Here is a 13,592-nt window from a genome sequence, read left to right on the forward strand (position 1 = left end):
ACAGTAGAGGGCCCTGCGGTCCTAGCTCCAGTCCTGCAATGGGTCTTACTTACCACTGCCCTGTAGGCTGAATCCTTGAGCTTCACGCCATGGGCAGGGTCTGTGTTGACAACTCCCCCATCCTTCCTCCCAGATGTCCTGAAAGATGACTCCCGAGCCAGCCCAGGCCAGAAAAAAGAGCTTCTGTCTGACTGCAGTCCCTTCCAGCATCTCCCAGGCCTGGGCCCCCGCAAATTAGACCTGATGTTTAATTTAAATCTTTCTTGCCAGACTCCAAGTAACAGCTCAGATCTGTGGCAGGTTGTTATTTCCCGTTTGCTGTGATCTTCACCAAGTGAGGTTGCCAAGACTTCGGCTGCCCATTTCCTCTTTTCTGCTCTCTCCTTTTTTTCCCGCCCCCTCCCTCTTCCCCAGCACACTTTCCTCACTGTCCCCTACAGTCATCCCCCCAGTTCCCACTCCAGAATGGCCTCCTCTTGGTGTTCAGTGGCTATTTTATCTCAGCGAACACATCCCTTAACCCTGCTTGGCATTTCAGGCTGGAGGTGGAGACCCTGATTTGCACCCATCTTCCCATCCCGCTGCCCCGGACCCTGTGCCATTGACCAGCCAGGCGGGCTGTGAATGGCCAGACGGTTACTCCTCCTTTGTCTGGTCATATTCCTTCCAGAGCAACCTTTCCTCTCCATTCAGATTTTGCACTTCTTTTACTATTTTGTGAGGCTGAACTGCCTCACACTGATTCCCTTCAGCTTCAGGGAAAAGAAATGGAGTTCTCAAGGAGGGGTTCATTCTTTTAAATGCTGCTAAGATGTCTGCAGCCCCTGTGGCTGTCTGCTTTCTGCCTTGCTGCACCTGTTGTTTCTCCATGTTAATGAAGCTTAGCCAGGTTAAGCAGTTTGCCCCAAATCAGACAGCAGAACCCAGATGCAAACCCAGGACCGTAGACTCTAAAACCCATTTTCCTGAGTCTTCACTTTCCTGAGCCTTTTGCCTGCTTCATCTCTGGGATTGGTGGATCCAAGGGAATCTCTAAGGGTACTTTCTATGGGGGGGGGCGGTAAGTTAGCTGCTGCTGGAACCTGGTAGGCTGGATGGCCACACAGGGAGGGCCTTGGGCAGAGATGCTCAGATGTGTAAGCCAGCCAGCCTGGCCACCCTGCCCCTGCCCAGCCTGGCCTCCATCTTACCCTTCTGTGACCTTTTTTCCTTTCAAGGTGCATTTGTTATTCATTTTAGACAGATTGTAAGCGTTGCAAAATATCAGTGGGAAGAAAGACCCCTTAGGACACACCCCAGGTCAACGTCGCCCTTTAATGTCATTACTCACCAGTCTCCCTCCCCAGTTCTATGCTTTTCAGTCTCTGCTAAAAAATATTGGTTGCCCTCTTTCTGTGGTTCAAGGGCTAATCCTAGTTGAATTCAGGAATTTTCTCCCTAGTTTCTGCTAAATCTTTACCCTCCCCTCATCGCAGTCTCAGAGGAGCTCTGGTCTCTGGCTGACTTCTTCCAGAAGCTTAAAAGGATAAGGTAGCAGAATCCTACAGAGACCGTGTCAATGTCATCCCAGACTCTGGGCCCGCCCAGGCAGAGAAAACTTCTGCAGTCATGTCTGAATAACCCATTCTAGGAACCAACCAACTCACCATCAGGAAGTTCTTCTTGCTGTCTACCCTGAATCTTACTCACTTTCATATCAGTCCAAACCCAGGCTCACAATAATCTGACCCTCACACTGGGCACCCTAAGTGAGGATGAGGGTTGAGGTTTCAGCCCCATCTCTGATTAGAGGCACAAGCAGCCTTTAGCTCTTCTGGCTCTGGGTACCAAGGTGACATAATAAAATCAAGGTGGATGGAAGCTTATTACGTTTTAACTTTCCTATTACCTACCCAATAGCCTAAGCTGCCAGTAAAGCAGCCATCCCAGCCTGTTAATATCTCTTTCCTGGAGAAGAGAGGCAGAAGGCAGGGGCAGTGCCTCCCTGAAATGTCAGGAATAGATGCAGAGGGAAGCTGACACTGTCCTAATGAAGCCAAAGCAGGTATTTATTTACCGGGCTCCATCCGGAGGCCCTCTAGATGGTTTCCCAGCCTGCAGCGCTTCCCCCTCCTCACATAAGTCTACGGAGAAACCCATCCCAGGCTTTTACCCAGGATGGGAGCTGGTTTATTGATCTGTTGGCTAGGCTGGGCTGAGGGGACCCCTCCCTTAGTCCCCAGGGCAGTGTTTTTCTCTTTTTGCCATCCCTGCTCTTATTCATTAACCACACATAAAATAATATAAGGATTATGCCTTTAAGAGCCATTTGTCTCTCTGCCCAGCAGTGGGCCATTCTTCTGAGAATAAAGACCTATTGTTTTGTCTTCTCAGGGCCACAGACCCCAGCTCCAAGGTCCACAGTACATTTATCCAGGTCCCCGGCTGAAGGGTTTCCCATCCTGGGTCTCAAGCATTGTCCTGGATGCCACGTCATCTTCCTCCTGTGGAGTGGGTGCCCCGAGTCTTGCAAGTTCCTTCTCTTGCCAGGCAGAGGTCTTTTACAAAAGAAGCCACCCTCTGCAGCTTTGTCTCACTCATCCCTCTTTTCTTTTTGTCTCGCTGGTTCCGGATCTTCCCTGCTGCCCACTTTTGCTCCTCCGCCCAGGTCCCTCATTTCAAAGTGGCTCCGGAGGAGTTTATCAAGTTCCAGTTCCAGAGATTCACAACCCTGAACCTCCACCCCAGCAGCACTGACATCAGCGTGGCTGTAGCTGGGATCCTGAACTTCTTCAATTGCACCACCGCCTGCCTCATCTGTGCCAAAGCAGAATGTAAGTTTCCCCAGGCTGGCTCCACCCCAGATGGTCAGATCTTGTTGATTTCAACCTGATTGATTTGCCCCCCCCACCCCCGCTGCAGATGATATGCCAAGAAGGGGCGGGCTCCTTCCAATCGTGGGATCGACAACCAGAGGGTTCGAGGATTCCTAAGTGTCCTTGGCTGTTTGTCCGTGTGTGTAGGTGAAAGAGAGAGAGCAGTCCAGGAGCACCCTTTGCCAGAACTCCCTGTGCAGGCGCGGATCAGAGAGGACCTTAGTTACAGGGAGACTGGCCGACCACCAAGCCTTTTGGGATCTGCAAACGCAGTTCCCACATTTTCAGCCTCATTGTTAAGGAGAGAGGGGGAAATATAAAATTGGATGCATTTGTACTTGATGGGTTGAAGAGCTTCTTTCCTCGGAGAATAGATTTTTCTGATGGAACAAGGTCCAAGGTCAACTCCCGATAAAGCTTTTTTTTTTTTTTTTTTTGCAAATGCAGGTTTTAGAAATGCATTTTCTCTGACTCTCAATTTGAGACATACATTTAGTGTGTATGAGATTTAGCTAATTTAAGCCAGCACATTCCAGCAAATCTGTGCATCTGTGTGCTCCCGGTGACAGCTGTGCACCACACACAGTCAGACAGGTGCTGGCTACTGGCTACCACTGGGGCCCGGAGCCCAAGATGCAGGCGTCTGTGTCCAGTGTGGCTCACCCATGCAGGTCTTCCCCTGCGGGGCTGGGTGGGCTGCACTGGAAGAGGTTCTCCATCTCCAGCAGGCTCTTCTCTATGGCTCCTCAGAACTGCTGTGTAGTGTAAGTCCCTCCTCCATCCTGGAATCCCTACAGCATCTGGAAACAAACGTTCCCTCCCTGCCAAGAGTCAGAACCATCTTCTTTACGGGACCTCTGCACCTTACTGACTCCACTTGTACCTGCATTCATTTATTCAACACAACGTGATTATTTGCTCTGTGCTACCCAAGAAACAAAGTAGCTGAGTCCCAACTATGTATGCTTTTTGTATACCTTATTTAATTGTTACAACAACCCAGTGGGTTTGGAAATGTTGGAATTCCCCATCTTAAAGTTTAATACAATTTATAATCCAGTTCCTCAGTCTCTCTAGCCACACGTCAAGTGCTCAATAGCCACGTGTGGACAGTACAGGTATAGAACATTTCTGTCTTCACAGAAAGTGCTATTGGACAGCATTGTTTTAGATGATAAGGGTTTTGTGGACGAAGCATTTTGTGGCTAAAGAAAGAGAGAAATGTTTAGATAACACTTCGTTCTATCTCTCCCTCGTGGAGATTTTCAGCACACATTAGCATGGACACTCTGAGTTGTCCTGTGGTCAAAACAACTATTTACCTCAGCATCTTCCAACTAGGTTTGATCATATGCCCCCAAAAGGATGCTGATCTAAAAGCTCACAGGAGGCTAGTATTTGATGGAACACAGCTGGGATATGTTGCATTCCACCAGGTGGCCCTCCTCGTGTAGCATCCTCGCAGCATTGAAAGGTGTAACAGAATCAAGGATTGTCCCCCGGAAATTTCTGCCACAAGCCCACTCAGGCAGGACTGAACTGGCACACCCCAGGCACCCAGTGAGAATGTTGAGAGACAGAGGACAGGCTGTAAATATGCCCGGGCAAAGATTGTCCTGCAGTCCTCATCTGTGCTGGGTACAGCGTCTCACCAACCTGACAGGAAGTTCTTTCTTGTGTCTAGCCACAGTCCCTCTTGCTTTGAAGCTGAGCCCTGTTTCCTCTGCTTCAGCTCTTACTGGGCTTTGGGAAGTAAGTTGTTCAGATGTTTGTTAGACACCTGCTGTGTGCCAAGTACCATGCTAGATACTGTTGCCTCCTAGCCCAGGGCTATTTCCACTGGAATTGGCATTCTCCGACATTCTAACAGTTCCTTGCAGATTGCAAAGCACTTTCACTTATGTCTTCCCACTCTGCCTGCCTCTTTCCCAGTCATTCTGAGCTGAGCAAAGAGTCTTGGAGCTGTTAAGTGACTTGACTTAAGGTCACAAAGCTGGTACATGACAAAACCAAGACTCTTAACTCCGGTCTTCCGACTATGAGCCAGGGCTTCCTCCTCCGAGGCCCCTCCCACCCTCCTGGACTGCACCAGCAGACTCAGAGGAGCAGCTCAGGGTGGGCTCTACCCAGCAGGCACAGTGTCCTTTGAAGGGCAGAGATCTCCCTGGAACAGTGTGTCCCCTTGCTGCGTTGAGTGGGGTGCGGGATGGCTGAGCACAAAGTTCTGGAGAGGATGAGCCTGCCCAAGTGCTAGAGAGGCCGGTCCACATCCCAGGGACACCCATCAACCACACAGTGCTGCTCGGAGGACTCATCTATGGAGGCTGCTGAGTGATTCTGGCCCCACCTACTCGGGGGAGGGAAGGTGGGGCACAGCAGGAGAAGTTCAAGGGCAAAGAGGATTCAAAATCTAATCAAAGGCTGAAGAAATGAGGGACTGAAGGGAAATGCAGCTCAGAGCTTGGGAGGAGACACTCTTCCATCTTCCTTATTAATGCAGGGCCAAGAGACACTGCAAGTCGAATTAGGAACAGGAAATCTAATTCTGTTTTCCTGCTGTCAAAATGAAGCATAACAGAGATCATTCCCTGGGGAATCATGCCATGTACTCTCCTTCTTCCCCAAAGTAGATTTTCAATAAGCAGGTTTTGGACCAAGTAGAGTTGTACTGTGGATTACATTATTTTTCTTTAATGGGGGGAAAAAGTTAGAACGTCTCTGCAAGTACCTAGTTCTAGTGAGGCTGGGGGAGGAGAAGTGAAGAGCCCGGGCACGGCCATCTGGTCAACCCCGCGGAGCCTGGGGAGGGGGGCAGTTTGCTGTTAGGGGACTCCTAGGAAAGTTAGGGTTCCCCACTACTGTCCCCAAGGCCCCTTTGGTGAGCCCTGCCACAGAGTTTCCTTTTGAGACACTCAGCTGGACCCAGAGCCTTTCACTCTTCGTGGTCACAAGTATAATATGCCATGTATTTTCCTGGTATCAGTGTACATAGTTCAAATCAACTTTTTTTTCAGGCTTGCTTTGGTGTTTCTAAGTATTTTAATGTCCTTTTTTTTGTGGCTACAAGTCCTGAGCCCCTACACCCTCTGCCGTTTATGTGCTACCTATGTGATCTTGGCAAAGTGACTTAGGCACTTGCTAGCCTCTGTTGTCTCATCTATAAAATGGGGATGAGGCTTCCTCCCTCTCAGGGTGGTCGAGGGGATAAAATAGGACGACACACAGTGTATGACAGCGTCCACACCTAGGGAACACACAGCACACATGGTTTTAACTCTCTTTCCTTCCTGGAATCCCTTTTAAACAAGGCCAGGTCAGGACCTGCAGTGGTGTGACCGGAGTTCTGCTCTATCCTTGTAACATCCCTGTGTTGGCTAAACTCGGTCCAGATGTTGGAGAGGAGAGACTCTGGTCTCCTGGGGAGGAAGTGCGGCTGAAAAGAAACACAGGCTGGTTCAGTAAAATGGGAACCGTCTTTGCAGGCAAACCAAGCTGCTCCACCACTCATGAGTTGTGTGATGTGAAGCAGGTCACTCTACCTCTCTGAGCTTTAGTTCCCTCCCATGTAAAGTGGGGATAATAATGCCTCTCAGGGTGATAGGGTGGAAGGTATCTGGGCCCAGAATGTAATACACATTTAATTACTGTTACTTTATCCTGCAACCCTGGTTGTGGCAGTAGCGGGTGGAGGACTGGTGTGTCGGGAATGATACCCAGAGTCCCGTGTGAGTAGCTGGGGGACGAGGGGGGCAGTAATTGGCCTTTCTAGTGCCACCCCCCCCACCAGGAGGCACTGTGAGAGGCCTTTTGCTTACAGTGATACAAATTAACCACTTACGGAACACTTACTATATAACAAACACTCTGCTAAGGGCTTGAAATTATCCCATTTAAACCTCACATTAACCATATAAGATGGGCTCTATAGACATTTTTATCATATGCATGAAGAAAAGAGAGATTAAGTCCATTTTCAAGGTCACATGGTTCTTGTTACCTCCTCCCCCTGCATCTCCAAACACAGTGGAAGAGACAGAGTGAGGGACCATTTTTCCTATTTTATGGGGGGACTGAGGCCTTCCCAGGCACCTCAAGTGGTGAATCAGAGGCCAGAACTTGGAGTCAGAAACCTGGGCTTGGACCTTGGCCAGTTAGTTCTGTGATCGGTCCCAGCGTCTCTCCTGCTGCAGTGATTTGGTCTCTACCCAGGAATAATGATAATACCTGCTTCCAGGGCACTGGTAGGGTTAAATCAACAGTATGTGAAGAAGCTTAGGAAACACTGAAGGCAGTTCTCAGGGCAGGGATGCCTCCTGGGCCCCAGTCATTAATAAACCAACAAACACCCTGAAGTGGAGAGGCCGAGGGGAGCACAGAGGGCGGGTTCTCCCCACGCCCATCCTTGCCGTCAGAGAAGGGGGCAGCCTCCATGGCCGAGCAAGGCAGCAGGTGGTCCTCCTGGGACTGAGAAGTCTCAGCCTCCTCCTCCATCCCCTCTCTGTCTCCTCCTCTGGCTCCCGTGGTCTGGCTCTTTCTGCCCTTTCTCAGGGCCAAGCCCAGGTGTGGGATGGGACAAAACCAAGAAGCAGGGGAAATACGTACGTCGTTCAAGCATTTGAATTTGTTCCGTGCCCCTGCCCCACTGACAACACCTCGGACCCTCATCCCTCTCTGTCCATCAGAATCTGCTCCTTGGAAAAACAGGACGTGAAAACCGTACACCCGAGGCACTTGCACCTGGCAGGGGGAGGGGACCGGAGATGTACCAGGTTTAGGGCACGGTGCGTGGTGGTGAACTCATATCGTCTCCCTAAATCCTCACCATAATCCTCTGGTCGGTATTCCATCAGCTGCCTCCCACAAGATTTTAAAGTGTCGCCCCTGCTGGGAATATTAACATTTTCCAGAATCAAAGCTTGCAGCCCAGGGAATCAGCCAGTGGAGAGGAGGGATGCCCGTTGACATGATTATTTATTCTTAATTTTTGATGCACAGGTCCTCTGTGTCCCCTGCAGACCCATCCCTTAGGCGTTTGTGTCCTTGTCCTGCAGACCCGTGTAACCCCTGCTGTGCCTTTCTCAGCCTCACCGTCCTTTTCCTCCCCGCCCCACCTGGCCCCTGGGTCCCAGTCCCAGAAGCCAGTCTCCCTCCTTCTTCCTAGAACAGCCAGCCTACTGGGTTTCACATCGATCCATCCCATTGCATACTGAGCAAGACTAATAGGTTGCCCAGGTCCCGCTCAGCCTTGGCCTCGGCAGGCAGACTCGCTGCTGGGCCAAGGGTCCCTCAGGAGAGGAGGGTCAGGGTGGAGGTGGAGGGGAAGCAGGGAGAGAGCAGCTTTTAACCCCTCTGGTGGCAGCTGCCTTTGGCAAATCCCTTAGTTCCATGAAACAGATAGAGGTGAGGAGAACGGCAATTGGAAAATGCCAAACTGCACTGAGAAACTCTGATCTTCTTTACGTAACTAAACCACTTTTCCTCTTCTGCAGATGCTTTCCGCTACCTAGAATTTAAAAAAAAGGATTCTTTTCTGATTCATAAAGACTCTCTGGGCTGGAAAGACATCAACATTTTTGTAGTTCAACTTTCCAACCCCTGGTTTCATTCCCTCTACAACCATGCTCAACTGGGGCTTCAGTCTTTCCTTGACTACCTCCAGCAATGGGGGACTCGCTCCCTCCTGATGCAGCCCACTGCCTCTTTAGATGGATCCAACAGAGCTTCTTCCTTATGATAGCTAAGTGTGTCCCCCTGCGACTTCCATCCATTCATTATTTCTGGGGTTAGCCCTTGACTACAACTCAAGAGCCAATCTGTCTTATGACAGCCCTTCCCCTCTTCCTCAGAGCAGGCACCCACTTCCTTCAGTGGCTCCTCAAGTGACGTGGTGTCTGTTCCCACCTGGCAGTGCTGCTCCCCTGATCTGTTAGGATGCAGAGTCTCTCTCTATCCCCAGCGGTCTGTGTTCAGTCCACCAGCGAGCACCATGCACCCTACCTCACAGTGGGGATGAGCCGAGGAGTTTGGAGTAGGAGCCCTGCCCAACACTGAAATAATTACAGTCCATGTTATCTATCGTAACACATGCATATATGCATAAGCATATGCTATCAAATGTTTCATATGGTTTATAACCAAGGGCTGTAGTCTGTGAATTGGATAATAAATCCTGTGTGAGTTGGGAGAAGAGAGAAGTGGGTGGGGGCTGGAGATCGGAGAGAGGGTTTGGGGGAGGAGATGGGGTGAAGGACCGTTGGTGTGTGAGTGAGTGGGGGAGGGGGGATGGATGGAAGCCAGATTGGGGAGGCGCCTTCTGGGTGACAGATGCCGTTCTGCTGACTTGCCATCCCCTGACTCCCCCTGTAAGGTAGTCATGACCCTTATCTCACAGATGAGGACATGGAGGGGCAGAGAGAATGGCTCACACTAGCTAACCTACGGGCGGTGCAGGAGCCGGGCTTCACGGCCCACCTGGCGCTCTTTCTGTTACTTCAGGTGCATTGCAGCCTGGGAAAGGGGGTGACTGGGTAGGAGATCCTGGGGGCGGTTGCGGACTTCCCAGGGACTCGCTGCCCTCCTCCCCTGCCCTCCCCTGGGCCTTCCCTGCCTCCCTGCAAACAGTGTTGGATGAGAAGGGGAAGGGATGCTGCTTCCTTGTTTAAAAGGCAGCAGAGCACCCCAAGGGGGAGCGGGGGGTGGGGCACGTGGGCATCAATTAGAACAGGGTCCTCAGTTTCCCTGACACGTTGGGGCTCTTTTACCCGGGAGCTCAGTGCACCTGCCAACTTTAAAGGGATGAAGGGTCCCTGGGCTGCCTTTGCCAGGCTGCTCCATTCTGTGTGTAATTGTACTGTCAATCCGCAGGCTTTTGTCTTCTCCCACTGAATTTCATTGCCCATCTGAAGGATCGCAGGGGATTTGGCCTCTCTCCCAGTCAGGCTCCAAAGATTCTCCCTGCTGCATTCCAGGCCCTATGGGGGTTCACACCCACCATTCCTCCGTTACTCATACCTCCAGCTGCTCCCTTAGAGCATGCCCTGGCAGACCATTCCTTGAGCCAAGGAGATGGCCAAGACCTCAGCAGCTCCAGCTCTGAGGCCTCCCCGACCTCCTTGTCCTTTGGATCGGGTGCTCAGACCTTTGTCCAAGTGGGATTTTGCTTTTCCCATCATCTCTGAGAAGATGTGAATATTCTCTCTATTTTACAGATAGGACACCATGGAGCTGCCCCAAAGGCAACCAGATTTTTTTTTTTTTTTACCAGTTAAGTTTAATTTTATTTTTTTTCTGCTTTATAACAAATTTAATCAGTTATACATATACATATGTTCCCATATCCCCTCCCTTTTGTGTCTCCCTCCCACCCTCCCCATCCCACCCCTCCAGGCGGTCACAAAGCACCGAGCTGATCTCCCTGTGCTATGCGGCTGCTTCCCACTAGCTATCTACCTTACATTTGGTAGTGTATATATGTCCATGCCGCTCTTTCGCTTTGTCACAGCTTACCCTTCCCCCTCCCCATATCTTCAAGTCCATTCTCTAGTAGGTCTGTGTCTTAATTCCTGTCTTACTCCTAGGTTCTTCATGACATTTTTTTTCTTAAATTCCATATATATGTGTCAGCATACAGTATTTGTCTTTCTCTTTCTGACTTACTTCACTCTGTATGACAGACTCTAGGTCCATCCACCTCATTACAGATAGCTCAATTTCGTTTCGTTTTATGGCTGAGTAATATTCCATTGTATATATGTGCCACATCTTCTTTACCCATTCATCCGATGATGGACACTTAGGTTGTTTCCACCTCCGGGCTATTGTAAATAGGGCTGCTATGAACATTTTGGTACATGACTCTTTTTGAATTATGGTTTTCTCAGGATATATGCCCAGTAGTGGGATTGCTGGGTCATATGGTAGTTCTATTTGTAGTTTTTTAAGGAACCTCCATACCGTTCTCCATAGTGGCTGTACCAATTCACATTCCCACCAGCAGTGTAAGAGTGTTCCCTTTTTTCCACACCCTCTCCAGCATTTATTGTTTCTAGATTTTTTGATGATGGCCATTCTGACTGGTGTGAGATGATATCTCATTGTAGTTTTGATTTGCATTTCTCTAATGATTAAAGATGTTGAGCATTCTTTCATGTGTTTGTTGGCAGTCTGTATATCTTCTGTGGAGAAATGTCTATTTAGGTCTTCTGCCCATTTTTGGATTAGGTTGTTTGTTTTTTTTTGTTATTGAGCTGCATGAGCTGCTTATAAATTTTGGAGATTAATCCTTTGTCAGTTGCTTCATTTGCAAATATTTTCTCCCATTCTGAGGGTTGTCTTTTGGTCTTGTTCATGGTTTCCTTTGCTGTGCAAAAGCTTTTAAGTTTCATTAGGTCCCATGTTTTTATTTTTGTCTTTATTTCCATTTCTCTAGGAGGTGAGTCAAAAAGGATCTTGCTGTGATTTATGTCATAGAGTGTTCTGCCTATGTTTTCCTCTAAGAGTTTGATAGTGTCTGGCCTTACATTTAGGTCTTTAATCCATTTTGAGCTTATTTTTGTGTATGGTGTTAGGGAGTGATCTAATCTCATACTTTTACATGTCCCTGTCCAGTTTTCCCAGCACCACTTATTGAAGAGACTGTCCTTTCTCCACTGTAAATTCCTGCCTCCTTTATCAAAGATAAGGTGACCATATGTGCGTGGGTTTATCTCTGAGCTTTCTATCCTGTTCCATTGATCTATCTTTCTGTTTTTGTGCCAGTACCATACTGTCTTGATTACTGTAGCTTTGTAGTATAGTCTGAAGTCAGGGAGCCTGATTCCTCCAGCTCCATTTTTCGTTCTCAAGATTGCTTTGGCTATTCGGGGTCTTTTGTGTTTCCATACAAATTGTGAAATTTTTTGTTCTATTTCTGTGAAAAATGCCAGTGGTAGTTTGATAGGGATTGCATTGAATCTGTAGATTGCTTTGGGTAGTAGAGTCATTTTCACAATGTTGATTCTTCCAATCCAAGAACATGGTACATCTCTCCATCTATTTGTATCATCTTTAATTTCTTTCATCAGTGTCTTATAATTTTCTGCATACAGGTCTTTTGTCTCCTTAGGTAGGTTTATTCCTAGATATTTTCTTCTTTTCGTAGGCAACCAGATTTTCAGGCCACCAAACAAAATAGGGATATCATTTAGGTTGTTTTTTTTTTTAATTTTTATTGGAGTATAGTTGATTTACAATGTTGTGTTAGTTTCAGGTGTATAGCAAAGTGAATCAGTTATACATATATCCACTCTTTTTTAGATTCTTTTCCTGTATAGGCCATTACAGAGTATTGAGTAGAGTTCCCTGAGCTATACAGCAGGTCCTTATTAGTTGTCTATTTTATATATGGTAGTGGGGATATGATTTGAACTTTGCTATAGACTTAGCTACAGGTTCCTGGCCTCTAAGCTCCTGAGGGCAGGGTCTGTACCTGACCCATCTTCTCTGCTGGTGTCCTATTGGCCAGGTGCCAGGCCCTTAGGACAGTGAGTGCTGGATGAACAGACGGGTACCTTCCTCCCTCTTCCTTCTGCCTCACTGAGTCACCATTCCTGACCTTTGGGTTCTTGTGGGGATGAATAGACACAAAAGAAGTAACACTGATTCTACGCATGCGAGTTCCAAGTGTGCTTTCACATAGGATCTCAGTGAATTCTCACCTGTTATGCCCATTTTACAGATGAAGAATGGAGCCTTGAAAAGGTTAGATGGTTCTCAAGGTCACACAGCCAGCGAGGGTTGACCCTGAGCTTGAATCCAGATCTTCTGCATCTGGGTTGGCAGGAAGTGCCCTGGCAGCATCAGCGCCACTCTGGATGGAAGCCGGTGGTGAGGGGCTGGGAGGGGCACCGATAGCAGCAGGGGGTCTGTACAAGCCTCTATCGAGGCCTGTTTGGGAAGGAAGGAAAGGCCAACCCGATGCTGGGCTTGCAGGGCCCGGGTTTCTGAAGCCTCTTTGTGAATAGCAGGCCCTCCGGGGGCTCCCTGCTCCCTGACGCAGCCTCCAGCTCCAGGGACCACCTTCTCAGGACCCGGGGGACGGGAGTTAGGGGTTGACCCCACCTTCCGGAGCTCCAGTCTCCATCCTGCCAGGCCCGTGGGCTCTACCCTGCGCCCTTTTCCTTGTTAACACAGCACACCAAGGCTTCCCCGCCAAAGCCCAGAGACGCACGTCTCCAGGCCTACCTGGATTCTGTGCCTGATGCTTCCTGCTGCATTTTATACTAAGAGGCAGTCTGTCTCAGGGGAAGAGGGTTGGATGGAGACGAGAAGATGGGGATTGTGGTCGCAGCTGTGTTCCTGGGCACATCCTGTCGTCTCTCTACAAAACGAGGGAGGTGCTACGAATGCTCTTCAGATGCCCCCCATCTTACCTTTTGGTTCTCAAGGGTCAGGAGGGGGCGTGACCTGAACAGGGAGGGTCATATTCATGACCTCTCTGCATTTAATATTCCTTTAACCAGTACAGACACCAGAGCACTGGGATCTTTGGTTAGAAAGCAACCCTTCCCGGGCCATCCTCAGTGTGTGCAGACTGTGTCTGGGAGAGTTATTCCTCTCCTGCCTGCTGTTTGCCTCTGTGCTGTGGGATTTGAATATAGGATCCTTGGGAGGACTTAAATGAGATGAGCCATTAAAATGTTTAGCCCATTACCTGGAACACAATAAGAATTCAATAAATGTGACTCTTATCATTGATTG

At 49.0% G+C, this 13,592-nt stretch overlaps 1 protein-coding gene across 1 annotated transcript in view; it reads left to right on the forward strand.

Annotated features, from left to right (window-relative positions):
* Positions 1–13,592, forward strand: part of GRIK4 (glutamate ionotropic receptor kainate type subunit 4) — a 311,029-nt gene that overhangs the window by 153,943 nt on the left and 143,494 nt on the right. The window contains exon 4 of the mRNA XM_060103224.1: positions 2,648–2,813. Coding sequence (XP_059959207.1) covers positions 2,648–2,813 — 166 coding nt within the window. The remainder of the gene's footprint in view (positions 1–2,647; positions 2,814–13,592) is intronic.

The sequence above is a fragment of the Mesoplodon densirostris genome, chromosome 7 (assembly GCF_025265405.1).
Source record: "Mesoplodon densirostris isolate mMesDen1 chromosome 7, mMesDen1 primary haplotype, whole genome shotgun sequence".
Lineage (NCBI taxonomy): Eukaryota > Metazoa > Chordata > Mammalia > Artiodactyla > Ziphiidae > Mesoplodon > Mesoplodon densirostris.